General features: G+C 51.2%; 2 protein-coding genes across 3 annotated transcripts; one reads left to right on the plus strand and one right to left on the minus strand.

Moving 5' to 3' along the window:
- CYS1 (cystin 1) lies at positions 1 to 16,434 on the plus strand. Of its 2 annotated transcripts, XM_081069559.1 has the most exons (4): positions 1 to 650; positions 8,756 to 8,808; positions 9,558 to 9,790; positions 10,995 to 13,597. In XM_081069559.1, the coding sequence occupies exons 1-4, from the start codon at positions 303 to 305 to the stop codon at positions 11,066 to 11,068; spliced, it is 708 nt and encodes a 235-aa protein (XP_080925685.1). In that variant the 5' UTR covers positions 1 to 302; the 3' UTR covers positions 11,069 to 13,597. The 2 variants fall into 2 exon arrangements, with proteins under 2 accessions (XP_080925685.1, XP_080925684.1); XM_081069558.1 differs by lacking the exon at positions 9,558 to 9,790 and having other exon boundaries at positions 164 to 650; positions 10,995 to 16,434.
- Positions 16,099 to 26,001, minus strand: KLF11 (KLF transcription factor 11). Its single transcript, XM_081069555.1, has 4 exons — positions 25,813 to 26,001; positions 23,984 to 24,253; positions 21,771 to 22,731; positions 16,099 to 18,730 (listed from the first exon to the last, which is right to left on the minus strand). Exons 1-4 carry the CDS (start codon positions 25,852 to 25,854, stop codon positions 18,450 to 18,452), a joined length of 1,554 nt encoding a protein of 517 aa, XP_080925681.1. The 5' UTR covers positions 25,855 to 26,001; the 3' UTR covers positions 16,099 to 18,449.

Raw genomic sequence — 26,001 nt, forward strand, 5'->3', positions numbered from 1 at the left:
CGCCCCCCGCGCCCCCGCCCGGGTCCCCCGCCACCCCGTTACCCCGCCCCTGGCTCCTGCTACTCGCACCACCGCCCCAGGCCGGGGTGCACACCCGCGCCCCAAGCCGCGCCCCCTTCCGCGTCCCCGCCCCCGGATCTCGTCCCCCGGCCCATGCCCAGGTTCTCACCCCCCGCCCCCGGCGCCCCCCCAGCACTAGTGCCTTGGCCGCCGCCACCCGGCCCGAGTTCACCCCCGGCCGCGTCCCCGCCCCTGGGCCGCTCCTGCGGCGACCGGCCTGCTCAGCCGGCGGCGGGTGCGCCATGGGCAGCGGCAGCAGCCGGAGCGGCCGGGCCCTGAGGCGGCTGCGCGGCCCCGACAGCCGGCCCGCGGCGCCCAGCGGGGCGGCCTCCGAAGGCGGGACGGGGCCGCTGGTCTCGGCGACCCCGGCGGCCCGGGAGGAGGCCCCGCAGGCAGCGGCGGAGGCGGCGGAGGGTGCGGCCGGCCCCGGCCCCGGCCCCGGCCCCGGCCCCACGGCGCCCCCCGACGGCCGGGACGAAACCCTGCGGCTGCTGGACCAGCTGTTGGCCGAGTCGGCGGCCTGGGGCGCGGAGGAACTGGCCTCGCGGGGCCCGGCGCGGCCCCGGCCCGCCGCCCGCGCGGGGAGCCCGGTGAGTGTCCTGTGCGCGTCTCTGCCGGGAGTCCTTCCCCGACGGCCGCGCCCCGGAGCGGTCTCTGCGGGGCCTCCGCCCTGGCCCCCAGACCCCGGTGCCCTCCGGTCGCTCTCTCCCTGCTCCTCCCTCCCCAGATGCTGGTCGTGCTCCCAGCCGCCTCCATCCCCCTACGGGCTTCTTGACCTGCGTGATGCTCTGCCCCCCCCCGCCCCCCCCCCCCCCCCCGCTGACTCGCCCTCCGAGGTCAGGGCCTCTCCTTCCCATCTGATTTTCTCCCTGCCTGCCTCCTCTGGGTGCTCACTGCCTTTAGTTTGGGGTGACAGTGCTGGGAGCAGCCTTAAAGGGTAGGGGACAGACGTCTCTTGGCAGAAAGGCATCTCTCGGGCTTTCTTCTGGCCAGAGCTCCTCTTTCTTTCCTCTTGGAACTGTGTCCACCCGCAAAATGCAGCTTCCCGGGCTCCTTCCAGCCCGGGATGGAGCTGGCCAGGGGTGCTGTTTTCTCTCAGCTGCCTCCCCGCTTGGCAGTCCCTGGGGACACTGGTGGAGGAGGTGCTAAGTGGTGTGGCCGGGAGCCAAACAGTGGTTCACAGATGCCCTGCAAGTCAGACCGCTCAGGATCTCCGACTGGCTGGCCAAGCAAAGGCATACTACTGCCTATTTTTAAGATGCCTGGAATCTCTTTTTGGCGCCCTATTCTCTTTTCCAGAACACTTGTAACAACAGCCCTGCTATTCTAGAAAAACAGTAAAAATGAGCACTCTGGTTTGGCGACAGTCTTCCCTCCCGCAGAGCTGAATGTACAAAATGGTTAATGTCAGCTCCTGGACTTGAGAGCGAAGCTGCAGGCAGCACCCCTCCCAGGACCTGAGGGAATGTCTTCCTGGGCAGCCACTAAGTAGTAGCACCCTGAAACGCCTCAGTGGGGGGGAGGGGGAACTGGCCCACCCTGGACCTTGCAGACAGCCTCCCACCCCGTCCTCCCGCCCACCCCCACCCTGTTACTCTCCTCCCCGTTACTCACTTTCCCCGTTACTCTCCCAAAGTGAGCTGCAGAGCTGCAGTAAGCAGGACTAGATTATATAACAGGATTCCTTTACGGCTACATCAACACTGTTATGTAACACTAAAAATGGATAAACAGTTGAGAAAATTGGGGGAAATTCTGAGATAGCATAGAATCAATCTTTTAGTGTTCAGTTTTCAAGTGCTTTGGAAACTTGAAAAGTGAAAATGAGAAGAAAATAGAAAGAATGCCCCCCCCCACCTTCACTGAGTATCATAGACTCTTAGGGTGCAGGGGCTGCCTTACTCATCCTCTCAGTCATCTCTCAGGTATTGTTTGAGCACCTACTGTGTGCCAGGCATTGTTCTAGGCGCCACAAGTGTCACACAGTCCTGGCCCTGAAGTCCACAGTCTGACGGGGGTAGGGGTGGGGTACACAGACAGAAAGCAGAATACAGTGTGGTTCAAGATCTGCATCGAGTCCGCAGGAGCACTGAGCCCTGGAGAAGTCAGGGTGGCATTCCAGAAGGACAGCACTTGACCTGAATCAGGAGGGTCTGTGGCATTAGCCAGGCAAACAGTGGAGAAAAGCATCTGGGCAGAGAGAACCTCAGATGCAAAGGCTGTGGTGGCCGGAACACACAGGTTGACCAGGCTGTTGGCTGCTGTCCATGGTCGGAACGCAGCTGCTCTGTAACTGCTGGAAGCAGAGTCTCACAGTGCCTTGCCTGATGCCAGGCCTCAGCGGTTGCTACCATGTGCTGGTGGGCACGGGAAGGCACAGAAATGAAGTGGACAGGACGTTGCTGCAGCACGCTTGAGAGATGCTGAGGAAACCGTGGCACAGGAGTGTGAGTCCCCGCAGAGCTGGAACAAGCCCAAAGGGGACTCTAGTCAGGACGGTCAGCAGTGGTTTGGCCAGAATAGACGTTCTTCCACACCTAAATCCCAGGAGCCCCATTACCAGCAAGGAGGGCAGCCCCCAGGACACCAATTCCGATTCCCAGGAATTTGCCTCCTGACGGCTAATGTCTAGGATCCCTTTAGTTTCTTGACGGTTTGAGAATCACAGATTGCTAGAGCTGTAAAGGGCCTTATCGAGCACCCAAGGCTGTCTTGTCATGTACGCTGGAGACCTGTGGGTCCAGCACGGTGATGCCCAAGTCTCCAGTCAGGACCAGGAACCAGGCCAGGTGCAAGGACCTGGCTGTCCGTCATGGCTGGGTCCGGAGGACCAACAGGGTAGGAAACAGGTCACCTTCCTACCGCCTGTTCGTGAGTCTAGTTAAGTACTCAGTAAATGTTGATTGACTGGAGGCTTGGTAGAATTATGTGAAAATGTATGTGAATGTGCTTTATAAAGTGATAAAACACTACACAAATGTAATTTATTGTCATTTTCCTCCAATCCTACCCCCTTTACCTTCTCCAGGTCTCCCTGAATTTCTTTCTCTGTGGAAACACTTTCCTGAAGGCCAGGCCTCTTGAAGGGAGGTGGGGACCCTAGGACCCTCAGAGTCAGAGCATCCCTTTGAAAAAGTTCGTTGTCATGTTAGCAATGCAGAGCAGCTTTCACAGCGAGGCCACCTGCACCCACAGCTTTTGCTGCCGGGGAGGCCGTGAAGTGCGGATAACAGCGCCTTCTGGTGGTGAGAGGGCGGAACCTGATTGGCAAAATCCTGAAAATTGCTGGAGTTGGGAGACAAGGTGCCAGGAGAGCCAGTACACTGTTCTCTCTATTGTATGTTAGAATTTCCCACAGAAACATAAAGAAACCCAACAAACCAGATAAGCCTGGGGTTCAAAGAAGGATAATTCTTAGATAAGAAGGAAGGGGGAAGTCTATGCATGCAGTGAAGTATTACCCAGCAATCACAGGGCATGAACTATTGGTACAGGCCACTTGGATGGATCTCAGAACCGCTATGCTAAGTGAAAGAAGCCAGACAAGAAAGAGCGCACGCTGTGCTGTTCCACGTATCTAGGCTACTTACTAGAGGGTGCACATGAGACTGAGACAGCTGTGACAAAGCAGATCAGTGGTTCCTGCAGGTGGGAGGGCTGGTGGGGGGGCAAGGAGGCAGCACAGAGGAGGTGAGGGACATGTTTAGCATCTGCATTGTGGTGATGGGTTAGCAGGTGTACGCACAGGCCCAAACCTACCAAACTATCCTTTAAACATCTGCTGCTTGTTCTATGTCGATTGTAGATATGTCATTGGTATGTGCACATATATAGTACATAGAAAGCTGTTAAGAATTGAGAGTTAAGGGGAGAACTCTATAACAGAAGCAGAATATAATACATTTTGGTAAATAAGAGATGTAGTGGATTTTCTCACTGTTGATACTTCGTTTTTTTCAAAAAAAACCCTACTTGTAAGAGTCACAGGAGACTAAGAGATCATCTCATTCAATTCTTCTCATACAAGGTCTTACAATTAAGTTTGTGAAACTGCTGCAACGATGTCGCTAACCTTTTTTGATATCAGAGGGTTTATTCATTATGAGTTTGTACCCACGGGACAAAGTTAACCGAGTTTACTATTTGGAAGTGCTGAAAAGGCTGCGTGAAAAAGTTAGACGACCTGACCTTTTAGCCAACAATTCATGGCTCTTGCATCACGACAATGCACCAGCTCACACAGCACTGTCTGTGAGGGAGTTTTTAGCCAGGAAACACATAACTGTATTGGAATACCCTCCCTACTCACCTGATCTGGCCTCCAGTGACTTCTTTCTTTACCCGAAGATAAAGGAAATATTGCAAGGAAGACATTTTGATGACATTCAGGACATCAAGGATAATACGACGACAGCTCTGATGGCCATTCCAGAAAAAAGAGTTCCAAAATTGCTTTGAAGGGTGGACTAGGCACTGGCGTCAGTGCATAGCTTCCCAAGGGGGTACTTTGAAGGTGACCATAGTGATATTCAGCAGTGAGGTATGTAGCACTTTTTCTAGGATGAGTTCGCGAACTTAATTGTCAGACCTCGTATAGTCTCTGCTTCTCGTTCAGTGGTAGTTTTTCAGAGCCTCCCTAGGATCTCGAGTGACGACACGTCCCCGCCCCACCCAAACACTCACGCCTCCCTGAGCTCAGCCCGGTTCCCACGGCCCCAGCCCAGGCGCCGCCCCCCCCTCCCCCCCCCCAGGGTTCAGATGTCTGACCGCAACGTGGCAGGACGCCAGCAGGCTGGTGGCAGGAGCTTGTGTCTGCACTAGGCCTGGACCAGCCAGCAGGGGCTGCTGTGTCTTCACGTTTCATCCAAGCTCCCCTGGCTGCTTCAACAAGCTGTAGTGCTGGGAGGGCGTCTAACACATTTTCCACCTGAGAAAGGCAAGTTAAAGGCGGCAACAAATTGATGAGAGAAAGGACCACACATTCAAATCGCAGGCACAGAAAGAAACACGGGTGAAAACTGAACAGGTGTAATAAGGCTGAGCCGTTAGGGAAATTACAAAGGAGAGAGCATGACCTTTCTTTGGGAATGCAGTTTTAGAGTGTATAGCTCAGACATGACAGTGTGGCCGTCGTCCCTGCCCTGCCAGGGAGGCCTCCAGTATGTCCCTGTTAGTAGTAAGCAGAGCAGCATGGAGAAGTGGAGCCCGGGCTTCATGGAGATGTTTGATTCTAGTCTTGGGCCCTCCTGATGGGAGAAACTCTCTGTAACAACACCTTGAAATCTGGTGATGAAAAGCAAAGCCATGGCAGGTGACAGCAAAAGCTGGTTCCAGCAGAAACTGACAGGGAACTAGGGTCTCTATAGAAAGACTTTATAAAAAACAGCTGAAGGATGGTTGGGTAGAAGTATTACTTTTCTTCTGTGTTGCCCCTGAGACCATCACCAGGCCCAGTGATGGAAGCTGTAGGGAGGCTGATTGTATCAAAGTAGGAGAGAACTTTCATATACTCTCTACCCACGAGAATGGAAAGAATTTGAGCGTCTCAGATGGGCATCTGTTCACCCATGGTCATAGGAGCGTTATTCCCGATAGCTAAAAGGTGGAAGCAACGCAAGTGTCCATCGACGGATGGATATACAAAATCATGAACAAAACGGATCGAGAATGTGGTGCAGTTGTCCCTCAGTACGTAACCATAGGGGACTGGTTCCATGTCCCCCTGTGGATACCAAAATCCACGGATGCTCAAGTCCCTTATATAAAATGGTGTCGTTTTTGCATATGACCTGTGCACAACTTCCCGTATACTTTAAGTCATCTCTAGGTTACTTATACGACCTAATATGATGTCAATGCCATGGAAATAGTTGTTCTACTGTATTGTTTTGCTGTATTAATGACAAATACTAGTCCACACGTGTTCAGTACAGATGCAGCCCTCACTGTCCTGACCACGCAGTGCATTCAGCCCCAACATTTTGTTTTCCCGAATATTTTCGATCAGCAGTTGGTTGAATCTGTGGGTGCAGAACCTGTGGACACGGAGGGCCAACTGTATTCCATACACCTGAGTATTATTCAGTCTTAAGGAGGAAGGAAATTCTGGCACACGCTACAGGGATGAACCTTGAGCACATTATGCTAATGAAACAAGAGGGCAAATATTGTGTGATTCCACTTAGACGAGGTGTCTAAAGGAGTCAGATTCATAGGACAGAAAGTAGAATGGTGGTTGCCAGGGGGATGAGGGATGAGAGTTGTTGTTTAATGGGGACAGTTTCAGTTTTGCAACATGGAGTTCTTGAGATTGGTTGCACAACAATGTGAATGTACCTAACAATACTGAACTGTATACTTAAAAGTGGTTAAGATGGTAAATTTTAGGTTATGTTTGCCAATTAAAATTTTTTTTTGATAAAAAGTAAATTACAAAGAACTTCGAGATAGTCTGGGCTGCCCTGAGCTGGAATGGGCTGCTTCTCGCAGTGGTGTGTGTGTGTGTGTGTGTGTGTGTGTGTGTGTGTGTGTTTCCCTCCTCTCCCTATCCTTCACTGCCCCATCCCCACTCGCTGTCCCTCTTCCCATTGTGAATTCCTTGCTGACTTGGGAGTCATCTCCTCTTCATCTTTATACTCTTCAGAGGCACAGTGAGCATTCTGAGAAATGTGCCGTGAAGACTGACTCCCGTGGCAAGCTCAGCAGCCACCAGCAGCCACAGTTGGCTCCTTGGGTACCCCTGGAACAGGGCTGTGCACCTTTGCTATGCAGCCAGTGTCCCCTTGGAGATAATGCCAGGCCGGCAAGAACAACCTTTTCTGGCCAGTGCATTGAAGTGAACTTGGCTTTGGGTCCGATGGTGTCCAAGAGTAAAGGGAACAGAATTTAGGGCCCAATGAAAGTAAGGAATCTAATAGTAGATCCTTCATAAATCTAGGACCCTCAGTGGTCCTTTAAGACTGAATAATATTCCATTGTATGTATCCCTAGGGGTTGCAAGTTATGTGTAACAGCACAGAAGAGAGCACAAGGGTAACAAAGCACTGAGAAGCTATAACCACAGTCTAACCACCTCTTAGGGTTGCAGCCCAAATGCCCAAAATACCTGCACACAGAGATTTAATTTAAAGTTGTCTCAGACCAGAATGCCTCCTAAGGTGCCTGGCAAAAGCAAATGCATGTCCTCTCTGGAGGAAGTCGTCTTCCACTTAGGCCTCAGAGAACACCCACAAAAAAATTCCCAAGGATAACAAAGCAGCTCACAATAAAACATAACCAACTACCTAAGGAACCGAAACACAATAGATAACAAAACTAGATCAATGAAGACTTTAGTTATTTGGATTACCAGACAGAGACTATAATCAACTATGTTTATTACGTTTAAGGAAAATACTTGCAAAGAACATGGACCTATAAGAAGTGACCTAGCATTTTTGAAAAAGAACCGAATGGAACTTGTAGAAATGGAAAATACAACAAACAAAATTAAAGATTTTTATGGTATGGGTTAACATGAGATTAGACAAAGGTGAATAGAAGAAAACAGAGGACACAGCAAAGAGAGGCGAGGATGTGGTGCAAGACAGCTCAAGGAGAAAATCACACAAACCTAGGAAGTTGTGAAACAATGAAAACTTCCAATAAAGGAACAAGACAAAGACGCCTGTTATCATCACTTCTTTCCAGTGTAGTACTGGAGGCCCTAGCCAGTGCAGAAAGGATCGGGAAAAAATGTATAAGGACTGGAAAGGGGAAAAATCAAATGGTCATTATTCCCAGCTGATGTGATTGGGAACAAAGAAAATACCAAAGTATCTATAAATAATTAGGACTAATAAAAGAGTTTAGTAAGAATGCTAAACACACCCCCCACACACACACCGTGTGTGTGTGTGTGTGTGTGTATGTGTATTTATTTTTTTATTTATTTCAGTCATATATCTACAGCAACAAGCAGGTAAAAAATAAAATTCTATCTAAAAAAGATAACACTGATAACAGCATAAGTATCGAATATCTCGGAATTGGTCTAAAAGGAGATATCCACAGCCTCTACAGGGAAAATGATAAGACTTCTTAAAAGACATCGAAGAAGCCCTGAATGAATAGAGATATTCCCTGTTTATAAATCGGAAGACTTATTACTATAAAGATATCAATGCCCCCTAAAATGATCTGTATATTAAATACAGGCCCAACAAAATCCCCAAGGGGGGACAAGCTGAGTCCAATACATACATATGGAAGTACAAAGAACCAAGAATAGTCAAGACTTTTGAAAACAAAGAAAACAGGTGGGAGGACTTGCTTCAGCTTACTGTCAAGGCTGTGCGGTGTCACGTGTACTACGTGTGTGCACCCTTGACTTAGGACGGAGAAGCACTGGGGCACCTCAGGGAAGGCATTCAGGTGCAGGTCGTGAGGTGGGAGATGGGGGTGCTGGCCAGGTAGCTGTCTAGGAAGGGGGGAGCCTGTGTGAGCTTTGTGAGGTGCTCCCCTCTCGCCGCCTCAATTTCCCACCTGTAAAATGAGTGGATAGACTAGATGTCTGGAGGGAGCCTTTCTGGCTCTGCTTTCTTGGGTCCTGGGTTGGTTGAATGTGGGGGCCACCATCCATCAGCAGAAAGCCAGAGCATTAGAAGGCTGCACCACTGACAACCTTCTGATGCCTCTTCCTTTTGTCCTTCTCAAGGTGTCCCCGAAACAGAGTGCTGAAGGCCATCCTGAGAGCAGCAGCGTCTCCGAGTAAGTACAGGGAAGCTCGTCTCTGCCTGAAGCCACAGGCTGTTCTGTTTGCTCCAGCTGCCCCCAGAACACTCATTGCTCCCATTTTTCTCCAGGTCCCAGCTTCTTTTCCAGATGCAGCTCCCTCTTTAAATGCAAAGCTCTACCCCTCAGAGGACGGTCCCTGTCCTGGGAAAGTGCAAAAGCCTTACAGTCTCACAGCACCTCTGGCCTTCCCATGAAAAAGCCCACGACCCAGATCACACAGGGCATTCCCCATCCCTCCCTCCCTCATTCACCTGGATTGAGACACAGTCCTTGGCCGCCAGGAGTTTGCAGCCTAGAGGGGAGACAGATGGGCTCCACTATCCCATGATGGTGTTATCAGGAAAATGTATTTAAAACCCCCGGAAAGTGTCCGCTGAGGACCCCAGGCCCAGAGACCCGGGCTCGTCTGCTCCTGGCCTTCCACACAGACCTGCGCTGCATGAGGCTTTCAGGGCGCCGGAAGCAGCCAGTGGGAGGGGCACTCTGGGAGGAGCGGCTGGGGTGACCCTGGACCCGACCCATTCCCACTTTAGTTTTCTTGTGTCTAATGGGGTGACAGTGATCTTCACCTTGCCAGTGAATGCCAATGACTGCTGCTCAAAACCATGGATAAGTTGTGAAAATTCTGGCTTAATGGCTATTTTTATTACCAATTCCAAATGGTTTGGGGGCAAGAATCTTGCTGGCTTCCCTTACGTACCAAACCTTGGCCTCCTGGACAGGGAGGCCTCTTCAGAAGTGCAGGCCACAGCAGGTCGCAGAGGGGACAGAAGCAGCCCGGGCTCACGGAAGAGCTGGTGTTTAAATGGTTGGCAGGACCCTCGGAGGAAGGAGTTCATGCAGGAGAGAGAAGGGAGGCACCGGTGGTCCAGGTGGCAGGAGCCGAATGAGCCAGACACACGAACACATCACTTATTTGGGACACGGCACATAGGCTGCTGGCGGTTAGCACAAGGTCTGTGGAAAGGAGTGGACAGAGGGGTGTTCTGAAATGTAAGAGGGCCCTGAATGCCGAGCTGAAGCTGCTGGCCTCTGCTGTCAAGTAGAACGTTGGGGCTGGCCCTGGGCTCTGGGGCCCCAGCCTGGCAGCAGCAGAACACGTCCGCGGCTCTCCCCGCTCACACCAGCAGCCAAGGCTGAGGGCGGCCCTGTCAGCACAGCACAGAGGCCTGGTCCTCTTCCTCCTCCCCACTCACTATGCAGATTCCCAAGGGCACTGCCCTGCACCTGCCAGTGGGAGGGGTCTGCTGCCAGGTCACTGCGTCGGCAAGTCAAGTCGTTTCTCATTTGCAAACGGTGCGGGCTTGAGTGAGCCCCGAGAGGCGTTTTTCCTGCTGGGAAGCCCCCAGACCCAGCAGTGACGACCTGGGATGCCTGTTGGACAGCTGGCTTCCTGCTTGGTCCCCTGGCTTGGCCACGAGACCCTGTTGCCCTTCAGGGTGTTCCAGGTGCCTCGTCCTTTTCCGCATTCCTTCTCACTGGCCTTTTCAGTGAGCCCGGGAGGGGACAGGAAGTAGCACTCGTTGGGCCTCTCCTCCATACCAGGCTCCTTGCTGGGACCTTAGAATACTGCTGTGCTGGGAGCTGTTTCTGCCCACTGCTTCCTGGTGCCAAACTCCATGCTAGACACATGACCTTCGGCATCTCAGCTCACCCTCAGCAGGTCTCGTGAGCTCCCAGCACCCTGGAGGTGCAGGAGCAGGGAGTAAATCAGGCAAATGGCTGTGACGCCATAGCTCCCATTTGCTGAGGGCAAGGTTCAGTGTCACATGCTGTCCATGCATTATTTTATTTATGCCTCAGAATGAACCTGTGAACACAGCTCCATTTTAGAAAAAAACATTGTCACTGAGCTAATGTGGCAGAGCTGGGATTTGAAGAGGGTCCTCCCACCCTCAAGCCCTCACCCTGCAGGCGCTGGCTTCCTCATCAGGGAAGGTCTTGCTGGCTGAGGCCAGGGAGATGAAACCAGAGAACAGGCCGAGGCCTGCCCACTCATGCAAGAGACCGAGACGTGTCCCCAGGGCAAAAAGGCTTTGGGTTGGTTTAGGATAGATCAGAATTCCGTAAAGGGGCCATTCTGGTTGTCCAGTAGAGATAATGAGTTTGAAGGCGACACCCTGTCTCCTGACACCGCTGTCTGTGCTTCTGGCCCCCAGAGCCCCAGGCAGCAGCCACAAGAGGCCCGAGAGGCAGTCAGCCATCTCCTACGACTACTCGGAGGAGGAGCTGATGGCCAGCATCGAGCAGGAGTACTGCCGCTGAGGCCCTGCCAGCCAAGGCTAGGGTGCCCCAGTTCTCCACGCCTGACGAATGCCCGATGGGACCTCTGCACTGTCTTCCCTCCGGTGGAAGGTGGAAAACCATAGCAGTGAGGCCATGAGAGCCTTAGGACGTTGCTGCCGACCAATGAGCAAGCCCACAAGGACGCCCCGCAGGGCCAGGAGAACCATAGCGTGACTGGAAGGTGGGATTTCTGCTGGGCCCAGGTGTGGCTGCCCTCAGGAAGGGCAGGGTGGCCGGGTGGCCAGGAGGCAGGCCCGGGCAGCTGGTGAGAGCGTTGGCACAAAGGTGCACTGGATGGCGACGGCAGCTCTGGCCTAAGCCGGAATCGATCCCGGCTCGTCCCAAGTTTACCCCACACAGCAGCTTCCCTGACACCACCTGCAAAATGCAAGATCACCTCGGAAACCGACACATGGCCACTCGGCACTGTCCCCAGATGCACAGGCCTGTTGCCATCATGAGCAAATGGGCATTTCCACGAACTTTCATCATTTGACAAGAGTGCCTCTGGTCAGATGTTCCACAGCCGGGAGACCTTTTTTCTGCAAAGTCAGAGGATGGCACCACGGCGCCCAAAGGGTTGGCTCAGAACCGCCCCAAAGCGCGAGCTATTCCTCATCCAAGCCCAAGCCATTTCTTTGGATATCACGACTAAAGATGTTACTATTTTAGTAATACACATGCTTCTTTTATAAGAAGAAAAAATTGTAGTTCTCACAAGACAGATCAGGCCTTGAATTTAATGATATAAAATGTTTATAATTTTACATCATCATTTTGTTAAAATGGAACACATTCAGCCGGTTTCCAAGAGAAAGATGGTATCTTTGCATTTTCCAGTGGAAACGTCCTAAAACTCTCAATGAGGTAAAAGTGCTAAGGAAAAAAAATCCCTCATGTCGTTAAACAGTCTGTCGGTGTCAAAGTGAACGTACTTCATCAAAGCTAAGAAATCAGGGCGGTTGTTCTCAGGCCTTTTCGCTTTATTCTTTGAATTCAGAAAAAGTGTCTTTTGATCAGCGGCTGGCCAGATAAAGCTGTGTGCGCCTGCTGGAAGCACCGCCCCCCTGGGGAGCTGAGGGCTCGGGGGCGGGATGGGCCCAGGGGAGCCCTGCTTGCGTGACCCATGGCCACGTGCCGCCTCGGGCCTTCTCTTGGCCGGTGGGTGTTGCTTCTGCGCCTGAGCCTTCTCCTCTGGAGCTGCGTGTGGGACCTGCACCTGGACAGGGAGGACCGTGGCTGAAAGAGGCAGGAAGGAAAGGGCTCCAAGTCCGAAGCGATGAGGGCACGTTAATGTCTGGAGAAGGCTAAGCACCACACTCATGTCTCCTGGTTTCTGTGCTGTGTGACTCTCTCTGAGATGCTACAAAGCACCGGGAACTTAGACAACACGCCCCATTCCCGGCTCCGTTTTCTTGGGGAAGGAGCAGAACCACGCCGTCCTGTCACAGGCGTTCTTAAGCCTCCTCAGGCACAGGGTAGGCTCCCTCCTCCTCACGGCAGCATGAGCTTTTCTAAGACAGTCCCTCCCCTCTGACATTCAAAAGTCCTGGCGCCATTTCTCCCTGGGCTGCCGGTCCTGGCTGTGCCGAGTCAGCATGGGTGGACACCCCTACTTTCTGTTCAGCGGGGCCCTCATCACACCTCCTGAGCCCCTGCTGCCGTGAGCCTGGCACCCTGCTAGCTGCGGGGCTTGTGCGTAGCACGGAGATCTGGTCCCCACCAGTGAGGACACGCTGGGTAATGGCACAGGCACACCTGTATTCACCTGGCAAAGGTCAAGGCCGTCAAAGACTTGTAGCCAAAGCCCCATCGAAGGTCCAACCTGTGGGGGTTTTCTGTTCCGGCTATCATGAGGCAGGAGAAGAGCCTCAGTTGCCATCAAGAGGAAAAATCACAGCTGAGGCTCTGAAGGTCAGTGCCCTCCTTTAGGAAGGAGGCAACATGAAGTCAGACCACTGGTGTGGTGACATCTGGGTCCCCTAGGAACAAATCAGATCTGAACAGATGGGCCGGGCTCCATTTTCTGGTGTGATGAAATCGTTTAATTTCTAGAGTTGGAAAAGGAAAAGCTGCCTTTTCTGTGAGCTGTGGACCCTGGGAAGGAAAGGTGACACTTATTTTAAGTCCTAGAGTGGTGGATGACACCTTATGGACACTCCGTGGAGCTGGTGCCTGGGAGCACGGAGACAGACAAAAAGCACATGTGGTTTCATGTGACAATGGGGGTGCACGGCGGTCCTTCTAAGAGCCAGGCCTTCACCAAGGTCAGGGGTCTGTGGCCAGTTGTCAACAACGACACTACACAGCAAAAATCACAGACATGGTGTCGCCTGGACTTTCTGCTTTCTCCCTGGGGAGTGGCAACACTCATTGTGAGCTAGCTCAGCCCCAAGAGGTTTAGGACAATTTGCAGGAAGGGAAGAAACTGCAGAGGGAGGGACTGACTTTCCTACTAATCTGGCAGAAAACGATTTGAGTGAAAAATAAAAATAATAAAACCTTAGTAGCACCTTACGTTAGTGAAGCACAGGTTACAGAAACATTCTTTTTTCCCTTTCTTTTAAAAAATTTATACAACTACTTGAAGAGGGCTTGCTCCATTCCAGGCTCTATGCTAGGCGGCCCTGGAAGTAACAAATAAAGATGCCACAGGAACAAGCCAAGTGCAGTGAAAGCACAGACGAGGGGCAAATAATTCTGCCTGCGTTTCCTCAGAATTCCTGCAGGCTACGCTGCTCACCCATCCTTGGAAGTAGCCAGGCCCCCTTCCTGTGCAGCAAGAGTGGGGACTTGGCAGCTGCTAGGGGGCCCAGACTCTAGAGTGTGATCTCGGGATCTTAGCTTCCTGAGTGTTCAGTGGGCAAATAGTGCCTGATCTTCCTACTACCCACGATAACTGGGACGCCTGAACGTGCTCTGTCATTGCAAAGCCCATGTCAGGAAGTAGGGGCCTGGTTATGAGGTAGGGCGACCCTGTCGGCTCCTTGGTGTAGATGGGGGCGCTTGTCTGTGCCACAGGAGGCCACAGCTGGCACTGGGGCTTGGGGTTTGGCCTACCAAGAGGCACAACTCTCCTCAGGGACCCCCCCGAGATTATAAATGAGGTGCCCTGGCTTCGAGCCCCACCCCATTTGCTAACAGGAATTTTGCATTTTTCTGATGGTCTCTAAGTAAATGTTTCAGAGGTTCCCCCAGAGGTGTTTCCATGAATTGTGTGTCACCTGCCCTGGGAGCTGAGGCTCAGGTGACCCCCCTTGAGGCTGACCACGGGCCTTGGGAGTGAACTCAATGGCTTCAAGGGTACCTGCCAAAGCCAAGATGCCAGGGCCTCACGGTGGTCAGACCTGGAGTGCTGAAGGAGCCCAGAGGCGGCCACCTGAGCCGGTGGGGAGAGCTGGGAGGAAGCTCAGCACTCAGCACTACTATGCTGTGCTGCCATCTCACGCACGTACATCTCCTCCCCAGCGCTTGGCGATGGCGTCTTGTCTCCTATCGTCTTTGTTTGTTGGCCAGTTTGTATGCTGAGCTCAGCAAGACCATGCTGGGGGGCGAAGCGTATGTGCTGAGCCAGCTCCGAGCAATCCTGGGACCCACGAGGCTTCGTAGGGAGTGGGAGAGACCTTCGAAGAGGGTGTCCCTAACTTAGAAGTGACTGTCGCACCCCTCTGGGGTAGGGCATCCTTGGTGCCTGGGCTTCCTCCCAGGATGGGGTCCAGCTGTTAAGAAAATGTCTCACGTTCCTCATGAAAGTCCCTAAACAAAGAGGCAGGCTGAAAACAAAGGTCCAGTGGATGTTACAGCTGGAAAGTAAAAGCTGGTGACAACAGAGGGAGGACAGCAGGCACAAAGTCACAAAGCTGAGGCCAACAAGCTGGTGGCTATCACCCCGAAGCAGAGGGGTTTGGAGGTGGAGAGACTTTTCTAGGTGGACTGCTAAGTGCAAAGCCCGCTGTGATCATTTACTGCCTTTCCCCAATATGCCTACATGCACACGCATGACCAGGACCAGCGTGGGCTACGAATCCCATCTACAGAGCTTTGCCACCATCACAGCCCAGGATGGGTGACAGACTGGATGTGGAGTAAGAAGGGCGTCCAGGGTAGCTTTGCACCTGGACAGCTAGAAGGATGGACTCACTGTTCCTTTACAGACAATGCGGTCAACTGTGAGAAGAGCAGGGGTGGGGAGATGAGGGGCTTGGCCATTTTAAGTCTGAGATGCTGACGGGACAGGTCTCAAGTACATAGTTGTTATGTAGGAATTTGAAGCTCAGGCCAGACGTACAAAGGAGAGATATACATTCTATACATTCGGGGGTCTTTCTTTGTGGTAGACATACTATTTTTATCTAGGTCACAAGGATGGAAAAATCACCAAGGTTGTGAAGGGGAGTAGAAAAAGGGTCAGGGGGATGAGGGGTCCAGCAAAGCGACAGTGAGGTAGGAGAAAAGCAGGAGTGTGTGGCTTGCAGGGGGACAACCAACTGTCCAGTGCTGCCGACAGACATCTGTGATGACAGATCTGGCGACATCCACACAGCTCCTTCAGCGAGGTGGGTTCACCCCAAGACAGAATGCACCCCAAGAGCAGGAGTGCAGACTGTGGTCAGTGATGTCCTTTTACAGCCTGGGCTGGGGGCGGAGGGAGGCGGGGGGCGGGGGAGACAGGCTTCCTCCCAGCCCACCTCCTGGCACAGGAAGAGCTCGAGGACGAGGGGCACGGGGTTGCCCAGCACCCACGGTCGTATTCTGCTGGGACCAGACCCAACGTCAGAGAGACCAACACAGAAGAGTCTCTCCATACATTTCTTTCAGGAAGAGCTCTCCAAGGAACCTGTAGCGTGCCCTGAGAGCAGAACAGAACCCCAGAAAAAAGAGGAAAAGGGTCAGGTTGGGCCAACACAATGAATTTAGTAGATGGTTTTCTGAAAAGTGACCGGGTATATTGTAGTGCAGTTAAAGGCACACCAAGTCCAGTTTGCAACTCAAAAAAGTTTTATATGATTCAAAGAAAAAAGTTACATCACAAATTCACTTAAATAATAAGTCTAAGTCTGTTACATAAAACATAATTCCAAAACATTACATATTTTATTACTAAAACTACTTAAAAGGCTCAAAGTCAACAAAGATCAAGCAAAACTGCTCAGGAAATAAAGTGCACTGGGGACCTGCCACGTGCTCGGCTCTGACACCCGAGCCACCAGCAGAGGGTCAAACAACCATCACAGGGTTTTGGTTCTCAGGACAGTATTTTCCAGACGAAAACTGTTGCCCTATTTACAATCTTTCAATCGACAAACAGAAGGGAAAAAAAAGAAAAAAAAATTTTGTTTCTAGGAGTTATTTCTAAATCTAACCAGGGAATGGAAGCGAAAGTCAAAACCATTTTTAACAAATCTATTCTTCAGAACCAACACTGCTCAGAGAATAAAGTTCAAGATGACAAGCAACCAGATACTCGCAGACCTTGTATTATCCACCAGAACATTAGTAGGACTAACATTATTTTGTATACTTAAGGAAAATATCCAAATTTCATGCCACTTATGGCATGCACATCATCAGAAATGTTTATGCTGATTTCAGATACGAGTGGGATAGAAAGGAGTGGGGTGGTGGGCTATGTACATTTAATTATGGTTCTCTTGCAACTGTATTGTATCTCATGGCCAGCACAAATACTCAACTAAGGAAACGTCCACAAATGTGAAAATCTCCGAAACACACAGCCAGCACTTACAGACCTGTATGTCAGTGAGCAGTTGATACTAAGGGGCAACTTACTGGGTATTAACTAATGTACAATGAATGACCGGGTGAGGTCATTCTAGACTGGAAAGACCTGAACACAGAACTAATGATCTTTATTCAACATTTAATCTTACCATCAATTTTAACACAGGTAAATGCCAGTAACTAAGAGGCAAAGACAAAATCAAAACACACATGGCACAATAAAAGCCACTCCCAGGCTCCGAGCAGCGCCCTGTGGACGGCACATGCTTTCTTTCTGTCGCCTGGACTCCCAGCACCACCTAAGCAGTCTCCCTCTGTGGCTTCCTGGATGCAGGGTGGGACGGGGTGGGGGTGTCATCTCTATACCTGGGGCCTGTGCTCACACAGCTTCAAGGTGGTGTCCACCGTCTAGTTTCTAGACGGACTGCAAAACACCCCCATTCCACGTAACTTTCTATATGACCAAAACAATTTCCTTCAAATAACATGAAAGGGCAGCTGGGTAGTATCACTGCCATTTAGCATAACTCGCATTCCCTATAGTTCTTAGTACTTAATAAAAGAATCAGAATATTGGAGCTGGACCATATGCATGTACACTTCACCTCAGATAAGCTACACTTTGGTGGAAAGTTCCTCAACCAATAAGGGTATTTCCTTTTTCTCTAGGAAGTTACTCTTCCCACAGAATACTATGGATAAGGCCACAGCAAAAGAAGTCAACTGATAATTGACACAGCAGCTGGGTTTCAGTGCTTACATTATCTTTGTGTGTGTGTGTGTGTGTGTTTGAGGTACAAACAGGAAACTGCGAATGGTTTGCTCTTGGCAGAGCAGACCTTCAGATCCCACAGCAGTTTCCGGCTCACAGGGTATCGAGTGTTTGAAATTATCCTCTGGGTACATCCTCCACAAGTCACACCACAGACACAGGTGACTAGCTCTACCAAAATTTTAATTCCTTGGGCTATAGGCTTTAAAGGAATGATTGCCTGGAATTTCCCTGGAAAATGCTATGAAGAAGCTGACTGCAAAGTTCCCCACCCCCATTTCTTTAAGAGACCTCTATTCAACCAGTTGCGTTTCTAAAGAATTCTTAGATCTAAAAGCCTGATTACAAACCTGTGATTTTTTTTTTTTTGGCTATATAATATGCCAAGACTACTAAAAGTAGGGTTATTATAAAAACATTGTTCAACACTGAAAAGAAGATTGTAAAATCACCCATCTAGAAATTTTATAAATGTTTTCATAAAAACAGTATAAAAATTAGTACCGTCTCATTTCTATAAAACACGAATAGAAAGTTTGTAAAAATCCAGATATTGTAAAACTTACTGCCGAAATGACTGTTTGAATGCTGGTGATTTAGACTATCAAATTTTCTTCCATTTCCTTAAAAAACTTCTGAAACTACAAAAGCTATTGAACAGGGTCTCAACCAAAAAAGTTAACACACTTTCATCGGAACCAGCTCCCCACTTTTCCTTAGTCCCCAAGACAATTTCTTTTGGAGAGAAAACCATCAGTTCCTTCCCGGAAAGGAGGCTTTTGAAAATCCCCATCAGCAACTCCCCGCTGACCTTTCAGGCAGAGGCTGGCATGCTCACCAGGGGGCTCCTGGGCTTCTCTGCTGAGGCAATTCTGTTCAGTTTGCCAACCTCGGCCTGCCAGCCAGGGATCTTCTTGGTCGTCATGTGGCGCCGGGCGTGCTTCGTCAGGTGGTCGCTGCGCATGAAACGCCGATCACACACGGGGCACACAAACTTCTTCTCCCCGGTGTGAGTTCTGCGGTGGCGAGAGAGTTCATCTGAACGAGCGAATTTCTTATCGCAGCCATCCCAGCTACAGCTGAAAGGCTTCTCTCCTAAGAGGTGAGAAAACACATTAAAGAAAATGTAAAGGCTCGGCACCTTATTGAACAAATGAATTCGTGTTGTTTTTAAATTCTGTTCATCAAAATCTAGAAAGAAAGAATAACCCTATTATTCTGGTATCAGGTTATTCAGAAGTCAAGAAATCCTCTAAGATGCATTTCTTCCTGCCACACCTAAGATGTATTGTATTATGTCAGGGCCCGAAGATGTCAAACTAACCTAATCTTTTAAAAGATAGTTTAAAATTTTATCTCCGACTGTTAGCTTGTGGGGGGAGGGGGAAGATTCTTGAAAGGACTAATTCCTTCCCACTCAAGAAGCTGCACGTCTAAAAAAATCCCTCCTAGGACCTGTAAGACTTCTCAAAATCAATTCCATCTTCATATTTGTTATTACACTGACAGAGATTAGTTACAAAATGGGTTAGAATTCTCACAGCCACCTTCCTGTACCGTTACCAGCTCCACGAGTCTCTTTCCTTCATTCAGTTTCCAAGTACCCAGCAGCTGCCGCATACTGTGTCTTCCTGGAGTTGCAGAGGTGAGCCGGGGAGCTCTGTGCACAGGTAAGGTGGAGCCCTTCTCCACAGAGCAGGAGGGCTCCCTTTCCTGTGTCCTGAAGCTCTCCTTACCTTGACCAGGGTATGACAAGCATCTGCGGCTGTGCTACCTCGTGCACTCATCTGTTAAAGGCTGTCATGCACTGCCAGGCAATCTGCCCTTCTCAGGGTCTAGGACTTGTCTAGCTGACCCGTCTCCGTACAGCTTAGCCCCAGCACGGCACTTCATGTGGCAGGCAGCAAATAAATGGTGTTGCATGAATGAGTGTTGAAGAGACACCAACTAAATAGCTGATGTTTTTCAAAGTTGAATTAATGGGAAAATCTGGCATCACAATGGTCTTTTATGAACCATTTTAAGAAAAAGGGCGAACTTCATGGATTTCAAAGACCCCATGTTGTAAGCACCAGGATGTCCACCTGTTCCCAGGAAACCACCACCGCTGGCAGCATTCCAGGATGGCCAGGTGTGGGCGGAGATAAACAACCCTTTGGCGGGGGTTTATAAAGTGCCCTACCTGTTTTCAAAACATCACAAATGTAGCCTTTGCTCATTCCCCCTTATCCTAATTAAAAATTTTTTCAGGTTGGTAGAAATATATGAAAAACTATCTTCTCTAAGGTAAACTTACCCAAAGTTTCTGTTTCTTATGAAAATTCCAATTTAGTGTTGACAAAATGGCATAAGAGGTTGATTCTTCAGAACCTTTATGGTTATTTAAATCGAAGTATTTTGGGAAACCTGAAAAGAGCCTTCTCTTATGCCATCCTGTCAGTATTTCTACCAAGAGAAGCAGATTGAATTAACAGTAAAACCTCATTCCCCCATTTGGAATCTGTGTGTGGATGTGATCGGAGATTCACCTCGGTAGCCTCAGTGAAAAACAGAATCGCCAAGTCACTGAGCCCCTCAGAGGACCCCAGCGGCCCCTCTCCAGTACCAATGAACAACCATCACTGACCAGTGTCAGGCTGCGTCAGACAGCAAGAGTTTATAGCCAGTGAGACCAGTCAAGTACAGAACTAAAAAAAAGACAAGAAAAAACTGTGGTGGGATACACGATAAACCACCAGGGTCAAAGAAGGAAGGATAGACCAGGAAACACGTCAGAGAAGTGACTTTGGGAAGGCCCTCACAGGGTGTTCCGTAAGCAGAGATGGGCTGAGGACAGAGGGCGAAAGGCAGAAATGTGGGACTGAAGGCAGAAGGTAAAGGTAGAGAGGCAAGTTCTTCCAGGGCCAGCTTTGGAGCCTCATCTGGAAGCAAACAGCCACTTGAGAATGGGGAGGCAGTAAAGCTCCTGTTGTAATGCCTGAACCCCCGACTCGGCTTCATTCTGCCAGTGGGAGCTGCCATGATTAGAGCGTCAATGAGCTAATCAGAAGCCACTCGATCTCAAGCGCATTTTGGAATAAAGTACAATAATAACTACCTCCAGTTCAGCCTTTCCTACACTGTATTCCACAATCTGCTCTTGTCCCACAGATCATTAGCAGATATTTTGGAGGAAGGAGGTTTCGTGATCAAGAGAGTTTATAAAACACATCTTCACTGCAGAACCTGTGACTTGTCACCGTGCTTCTGTGTATGTAACTAGTGTGAACCCTGAAAAGCGAGTTTAACAAGCTGACTACTTAACCATAGGACCCTTAAAAACAAAAGAACACTACCTCAAAGAACAAGAGTGCCACAGACACCTGAGATATTCTGCCCTAATCAACTAAAGCAGAAACTCTACCAGGCAACCTCCAGACCAGTTCAACACATGGCGGCCACCAGCCCCGTGTATCTATGTAAATGTGAACTTAGTGACAGCGTAAAATTCAGGTCCTCAGTCAAGTGCAGGTGGCTAGTGCCTATCCTAATGGACAGATAGAGGACATTTCCATCAGTGCAGAAAATTCTACTGGAAGCAGCTGATAAAGACAATCAAGAAATCACTAAGTCATTATAGTTGATTTCTTGTGTGATTTCTCCTGAATTAAACACTGTATCCTCCTGAAAGTAAGAAATCTATATTCAAGTTCAAATATTCTACAATTCAAACTTTCCCATACTTTGGAGAGACCTTCCCCAGAACAAATCTAAGTCAGTCACACTGATGTTTACTGAACGCGAGTGTACATTTTCTAAAATGCAAGGAAAGAACGGGATGTGCATGGCGATGTGAAGAGAAAGGGGCAATGTGAGCATTACCCTAAAAGCCCACGAAAGGATCAGTCTTAGAACCATACTACATCTTATATGCTGTGGTGAGCAGATGCTATGTTCTAGAAAAACTACGGCTAATTATACCAAGGTTAACCCCACCCCCTACAAGACTATGAAGGCTTTTCAGAACCACGGGAAAAGAACCACATTTCCACTTTCTCCGGTGGTTCTCATGCTTCCCTCCCACTCTAAGAAGGCTCAAGGTGTTTCCTAACCACGGGGTCTGACTTCCCAATGCCCTACCTGCCTCAGTACTTACCTGTGTGAGTGCGAAGATGAGCCTTGAGATGAGAACTTTTGAAGTATGTTTTCCGGCAGCCTGGAAAGTTACAAACATAGTTCCTCCTTCGGGAAAAGTCTACCTGAGGAGCGCAATTTGGACTGGAGGCAATGAACACTGGAGCAGGGGCAAGAGGCAGTAACTTGGTATTCCCAACAGCCATTACATTCGGTGAACAGGTGGCAGGCTGGGGGAGTGCCCCCTGGGGCAGAACCAGCATCACAGTTCCCTGAGGCACAGACGGTCCCACAAACACAGGCTGGGGCAGTGGAGTAGCAGCGTGGGGTAGGATGGGCTTGACAGTCCCGGCAGCTACTTGGGGAGGTGGCTTCAAAACAGCTGACACCATGCCACTTTGTCCAGTCACAGGAATCATTTGGCAAAGGAAAGGGAGACTGGGGACAGAAATCAGAGGGGTGGCTTTCCTTGGCACGTCATTTTCATAATTCTTTGGTGAGCAGGTTTGAATTGCAACTGGCCAACATGCCTGCTGGCTTTTGTCAGTGGGGACCAGGCCACCAGACTTATGCAAACAAGGCTGACAGGACACTGATTTAATGTTGAGTAAATTGGTTGTGCGGTGAGCGTCCTGCAAAGCTTCTGTATGTCCCACAGACTGTGCTTCTCCTTTTCTGTTGTCTGCAAGTTGGTGTTCTTGCATCTGGGTGGCAGGAATGTGGACAGGAGCAGGACTCTCCATGGTGTGGCGGATGACACTCGTAACCACAGGCCTGCAGGGGGGCCCAGGCGCTGGCTCCAGCAGCTCCGGCTTCAAACCAGGCAGGCCCCTCTCTGCCCTCCTGCTCGGCGCTTTGTCTGCCCCACCAGAGGCTCGGGGGATGGCCACGGCCACACGTGCTTTGGAATCAGTTATTTGGGAAGGAACAAGTGTCCCTGTCGAAGACTCTGCGAGATCAGGACTCTGAGGAGGAGTCATGCACTTAAAAAAAAAAAAAAAAAAAAGGTACTATGTGAAAATGTTGTTTTGGTTCAAGTTTAAAAGGGGCTTACTTTAATCATGTTGCCCCAATGCCTTTAGAAAGCAGAATCGAGAAAAGGCTGGTGTAAGCCTGCTCACAATGGTCGGCAGATCTCAGGCTGCATGAGGCACTTCACTTCCTACTTTTCTTCCTTTCCTGTCCTCCCAAACACACCCATTGCTGGACTGTAAGAATGTCAGTGCCTCTCCTGGGCTTGCACAGCTACTGAAAACAATTCAAGCATTTGGACTACAGATGAGAAAAAAAGGTTTCTACTCAAAAGGAGAGCTTGTCACAATAATTTTAGACTTTCAAAATGTTTAAAAATCCCAGTGGTAATCACTTCACACACACTTAGCCAGTGCCTACTAGATTCAAGGTAAACCTATGAGAAGGATCCTGAAAAGCCATGCTCTGAGCAGTGGTCTTGCCTGAACCATGCTTCTCCTTGTACTGCTCCCAACATTCCTACTTCTTTTCAGCCTCCCCATGGAAGAGCCCAACGCCAAGTAACTGAGAAGGGCGCCCAGCAGCCAGGCCAGTACTCGTACAATCCTCTCTACCGTCTCCAAGTCCCTTCTCATCCCTCTCCAAGTCTGCTTTCCACACTCTCCTTCCAGTACTAGCTTCCAGCCCAGGACAATTAGATTATGATTTTCACTTCTTATAGCAACCGACAGCTCTCCACTCCTCCAAGCTGAGAAGCAATTTCTCCCAACAATTTCATAGCGTAGCAAGTGAAGGAAACACAAAACAGGGCTTGACTGCAGCCAGCTCACACAAGAAAGAAGTTGGCTGCCATAGGGAGGCAGAGCGGCCAGTGTTTTGACCTAACTAACAAAGGGTGTCTGGTGCCAAACCACAGGCTTTCCCGAGCTGCCACCCACATAACCCTGAGCCTGTTCTGGGTCATCGAGTGGAACCTAGCTCCCACCCTGCAATTCCCCAGGGCAATGAGTACATTTTACTTCCTTGAATCAATCTGTAGGTTTTGTCCTATGGACATTTTAACCCTGTGGCTGCAAGCTATAATCTATCAATGGAAAGAACCTATTTCCAAGAGACAAAAGAAGTTTTGCCTTAGGTCGTCCACAAGGGGAGGCTATGAACTTGCTTGCCAGCTTCCCGGTGAATCCACCAGGACTTCCACGGCACATCTATTCAAGGTACGCTCGTCATTGCACAGAAACACTCCTCTCCCCCACCTCTTACCAGGGTCGATAAAGAATGGAAGTCCTTTGGTAGCTCAGCTGAAGCTTCGTCCACATGCACAGAGGTGGTGACGTCCCCTGAGTCAGAGACAGGTGTGAGGGGTCTTATCTTGACTAGGTCACCTTTCTGGGATCTTTGACCCCAGGAGCTCATGCAAACAAGAGCCTCCACAGCTTCGATATCATTTTGTTCCAAGATGCTGCACGTAGACCTTTCGCTGTCATGCCGCTTCCTCTCCAGGATTGACTCACAGATGTCCATGATGTCAACCTAGAGGTAAGACAATGGCTTCTCAGTCCAGGGAGACCCAGAGGGTAACCCCGAAGGGCACGTGGACACACCCCAGGCGTTCCCACAACACATGCACCACGTACACGACACCCCACACACACCAAGCTCTGTTCTAGGAAAAGACGTCAACAACGTTCATGGCAATTTTGCTTTGAGCCAACGTTCTGAAGAGGGAAAGAAAATGACTGGACTTGGCTGGCAAGAGGTTTCCACAGAAAAGCCTTACAAAAGTCTGTTAAAAGATTACTGACACGAGGTGTTAATTCCAAAGGTGTGAGCCGAAAAGTGGCCAGTCACGCGGGGAGGTGGGACTGACAGCAGCTCTGAGTTCTCTGGTGGGGTGAAACGACAGGATGGCTCTTCTGAGCCGACAGGGCCACTAGGCGCGCGTGCCTACAGACGCACTTTCGGCGGCTCTGCAGCCTTCAGCACAGCCCTCTCAAGTCCGGGCTTTACCGCGAGAACTTTGGGAGTGGGGAGGCTGAACCCACGGGCCCCGCGAAGGCCAGCCCTGTGGTGGTGTAGCCTTGTCCCTGAGTCAGGAGCATAAGTCACTCCTTAATGCCACACGGGGTTGGGGCGGGGGCGGCGGTAAGAGGACGGACGTATGAGATCTATGAGATCTACCACGACCTAGGAGCCTGCAGTCCTCCAGGTGTCACTTCCAGGTGTCACTCTTTCTAAGCGGGAGGTGGGGAGTGGCTGGAAGTTACCGATCTCTTCCCCAAGGCCCTTCAAATCTATAAACCTTTCCACGCAGTCTGCGCAAGCATCACGCCCTCTGTGCTGCCCTGGCTCTCCCCAGAGCACGCAGGTAACGAGGCTGCCTTTACAAATGTCGCCCTGGCCCAACTTCTGCCCAGTCTGAGGGCAGCGAGGTCACAGACGTGGGGGCTGCCGCCGGCTCCGCCCGCCGGGCAGCAGGGGACCAGCGCGGAGGCAGCGCCCAGGGCGCTCTCCCGCCCCTCGGCAGTCTGCACCTCTCGACGACCAGGTCCCAGGTGGAGCCGGCGACCTCCGGGAGCCCCTCGGGTCCCGACTGCACGAGCCCCTGGACGAGGCGAAGGGCGCCCCGCCCGCTCCCACGCCCCCAACCCCCGCGCGCCGCGTTCCCACAGCCCCGACCCCGCCCCTCGCAGGCTTTGCCCCGCCCCGCCCACCACATGCCGCGTTCCCGCCAGCTTTTGCCCCGCCCCCTCGCCCTTCCCACTACCCGCAAGCCGGGTCCCGCCAACCGCGCCCCGCCCAACGGCCCCCACCTCACCGGGCCAGGTGACGTCATGGCCTGGAAGCAGCCCCGCGCCCACCGCCGGCTGCCCCGCCGCCGCGGGAGCGCGAGACAAAGCTGTGCGCAGCACCGCGCGGGGCACACCCCGCAGCCCGCCCCGCGCGGCCGCCGCCCCTCCCAGCGCTGCAGCCTGTCTGGGACCCTAACGGTGCAGCGGCAGCGAGGCACCGCGCGCCCCCGCCCTGCTTCGCGCTCCAACCCGCACAAGAGGCGCGGCTCCGCCTCGCCCCTCAGATGGGCGTCCACTCACCGCGCGCGTCTCGCCCGGACCCGCGGAGCCCGGCGTGTGCATGGTGCCGGCGGCCCAGGGGCAACAAAGCGGCCGCGGGGCGGGAGCTCTAAGCACGGCGGCGGCCGCACGTGCGTGGCGGAGGCGGCGTCCGAGAACCAGAGCTCTGGCGGCTGGCACGCGCCTCCTCCGGTCCGCGCAGCTCTGCCC

Source organism: Rhinolophus hipposideros, assembly GCF_964194185.1.
Source record: "Rhinolophus hipposideros genome assembly, chromosome: 12".
Classification (NCBI taxonomy): Eukaryota; Metazoa; Chordata; class Mammalia; order Chiroptera; family Rhinolophidae; genus Rhinolophus; species Rhinolophus hipposideros.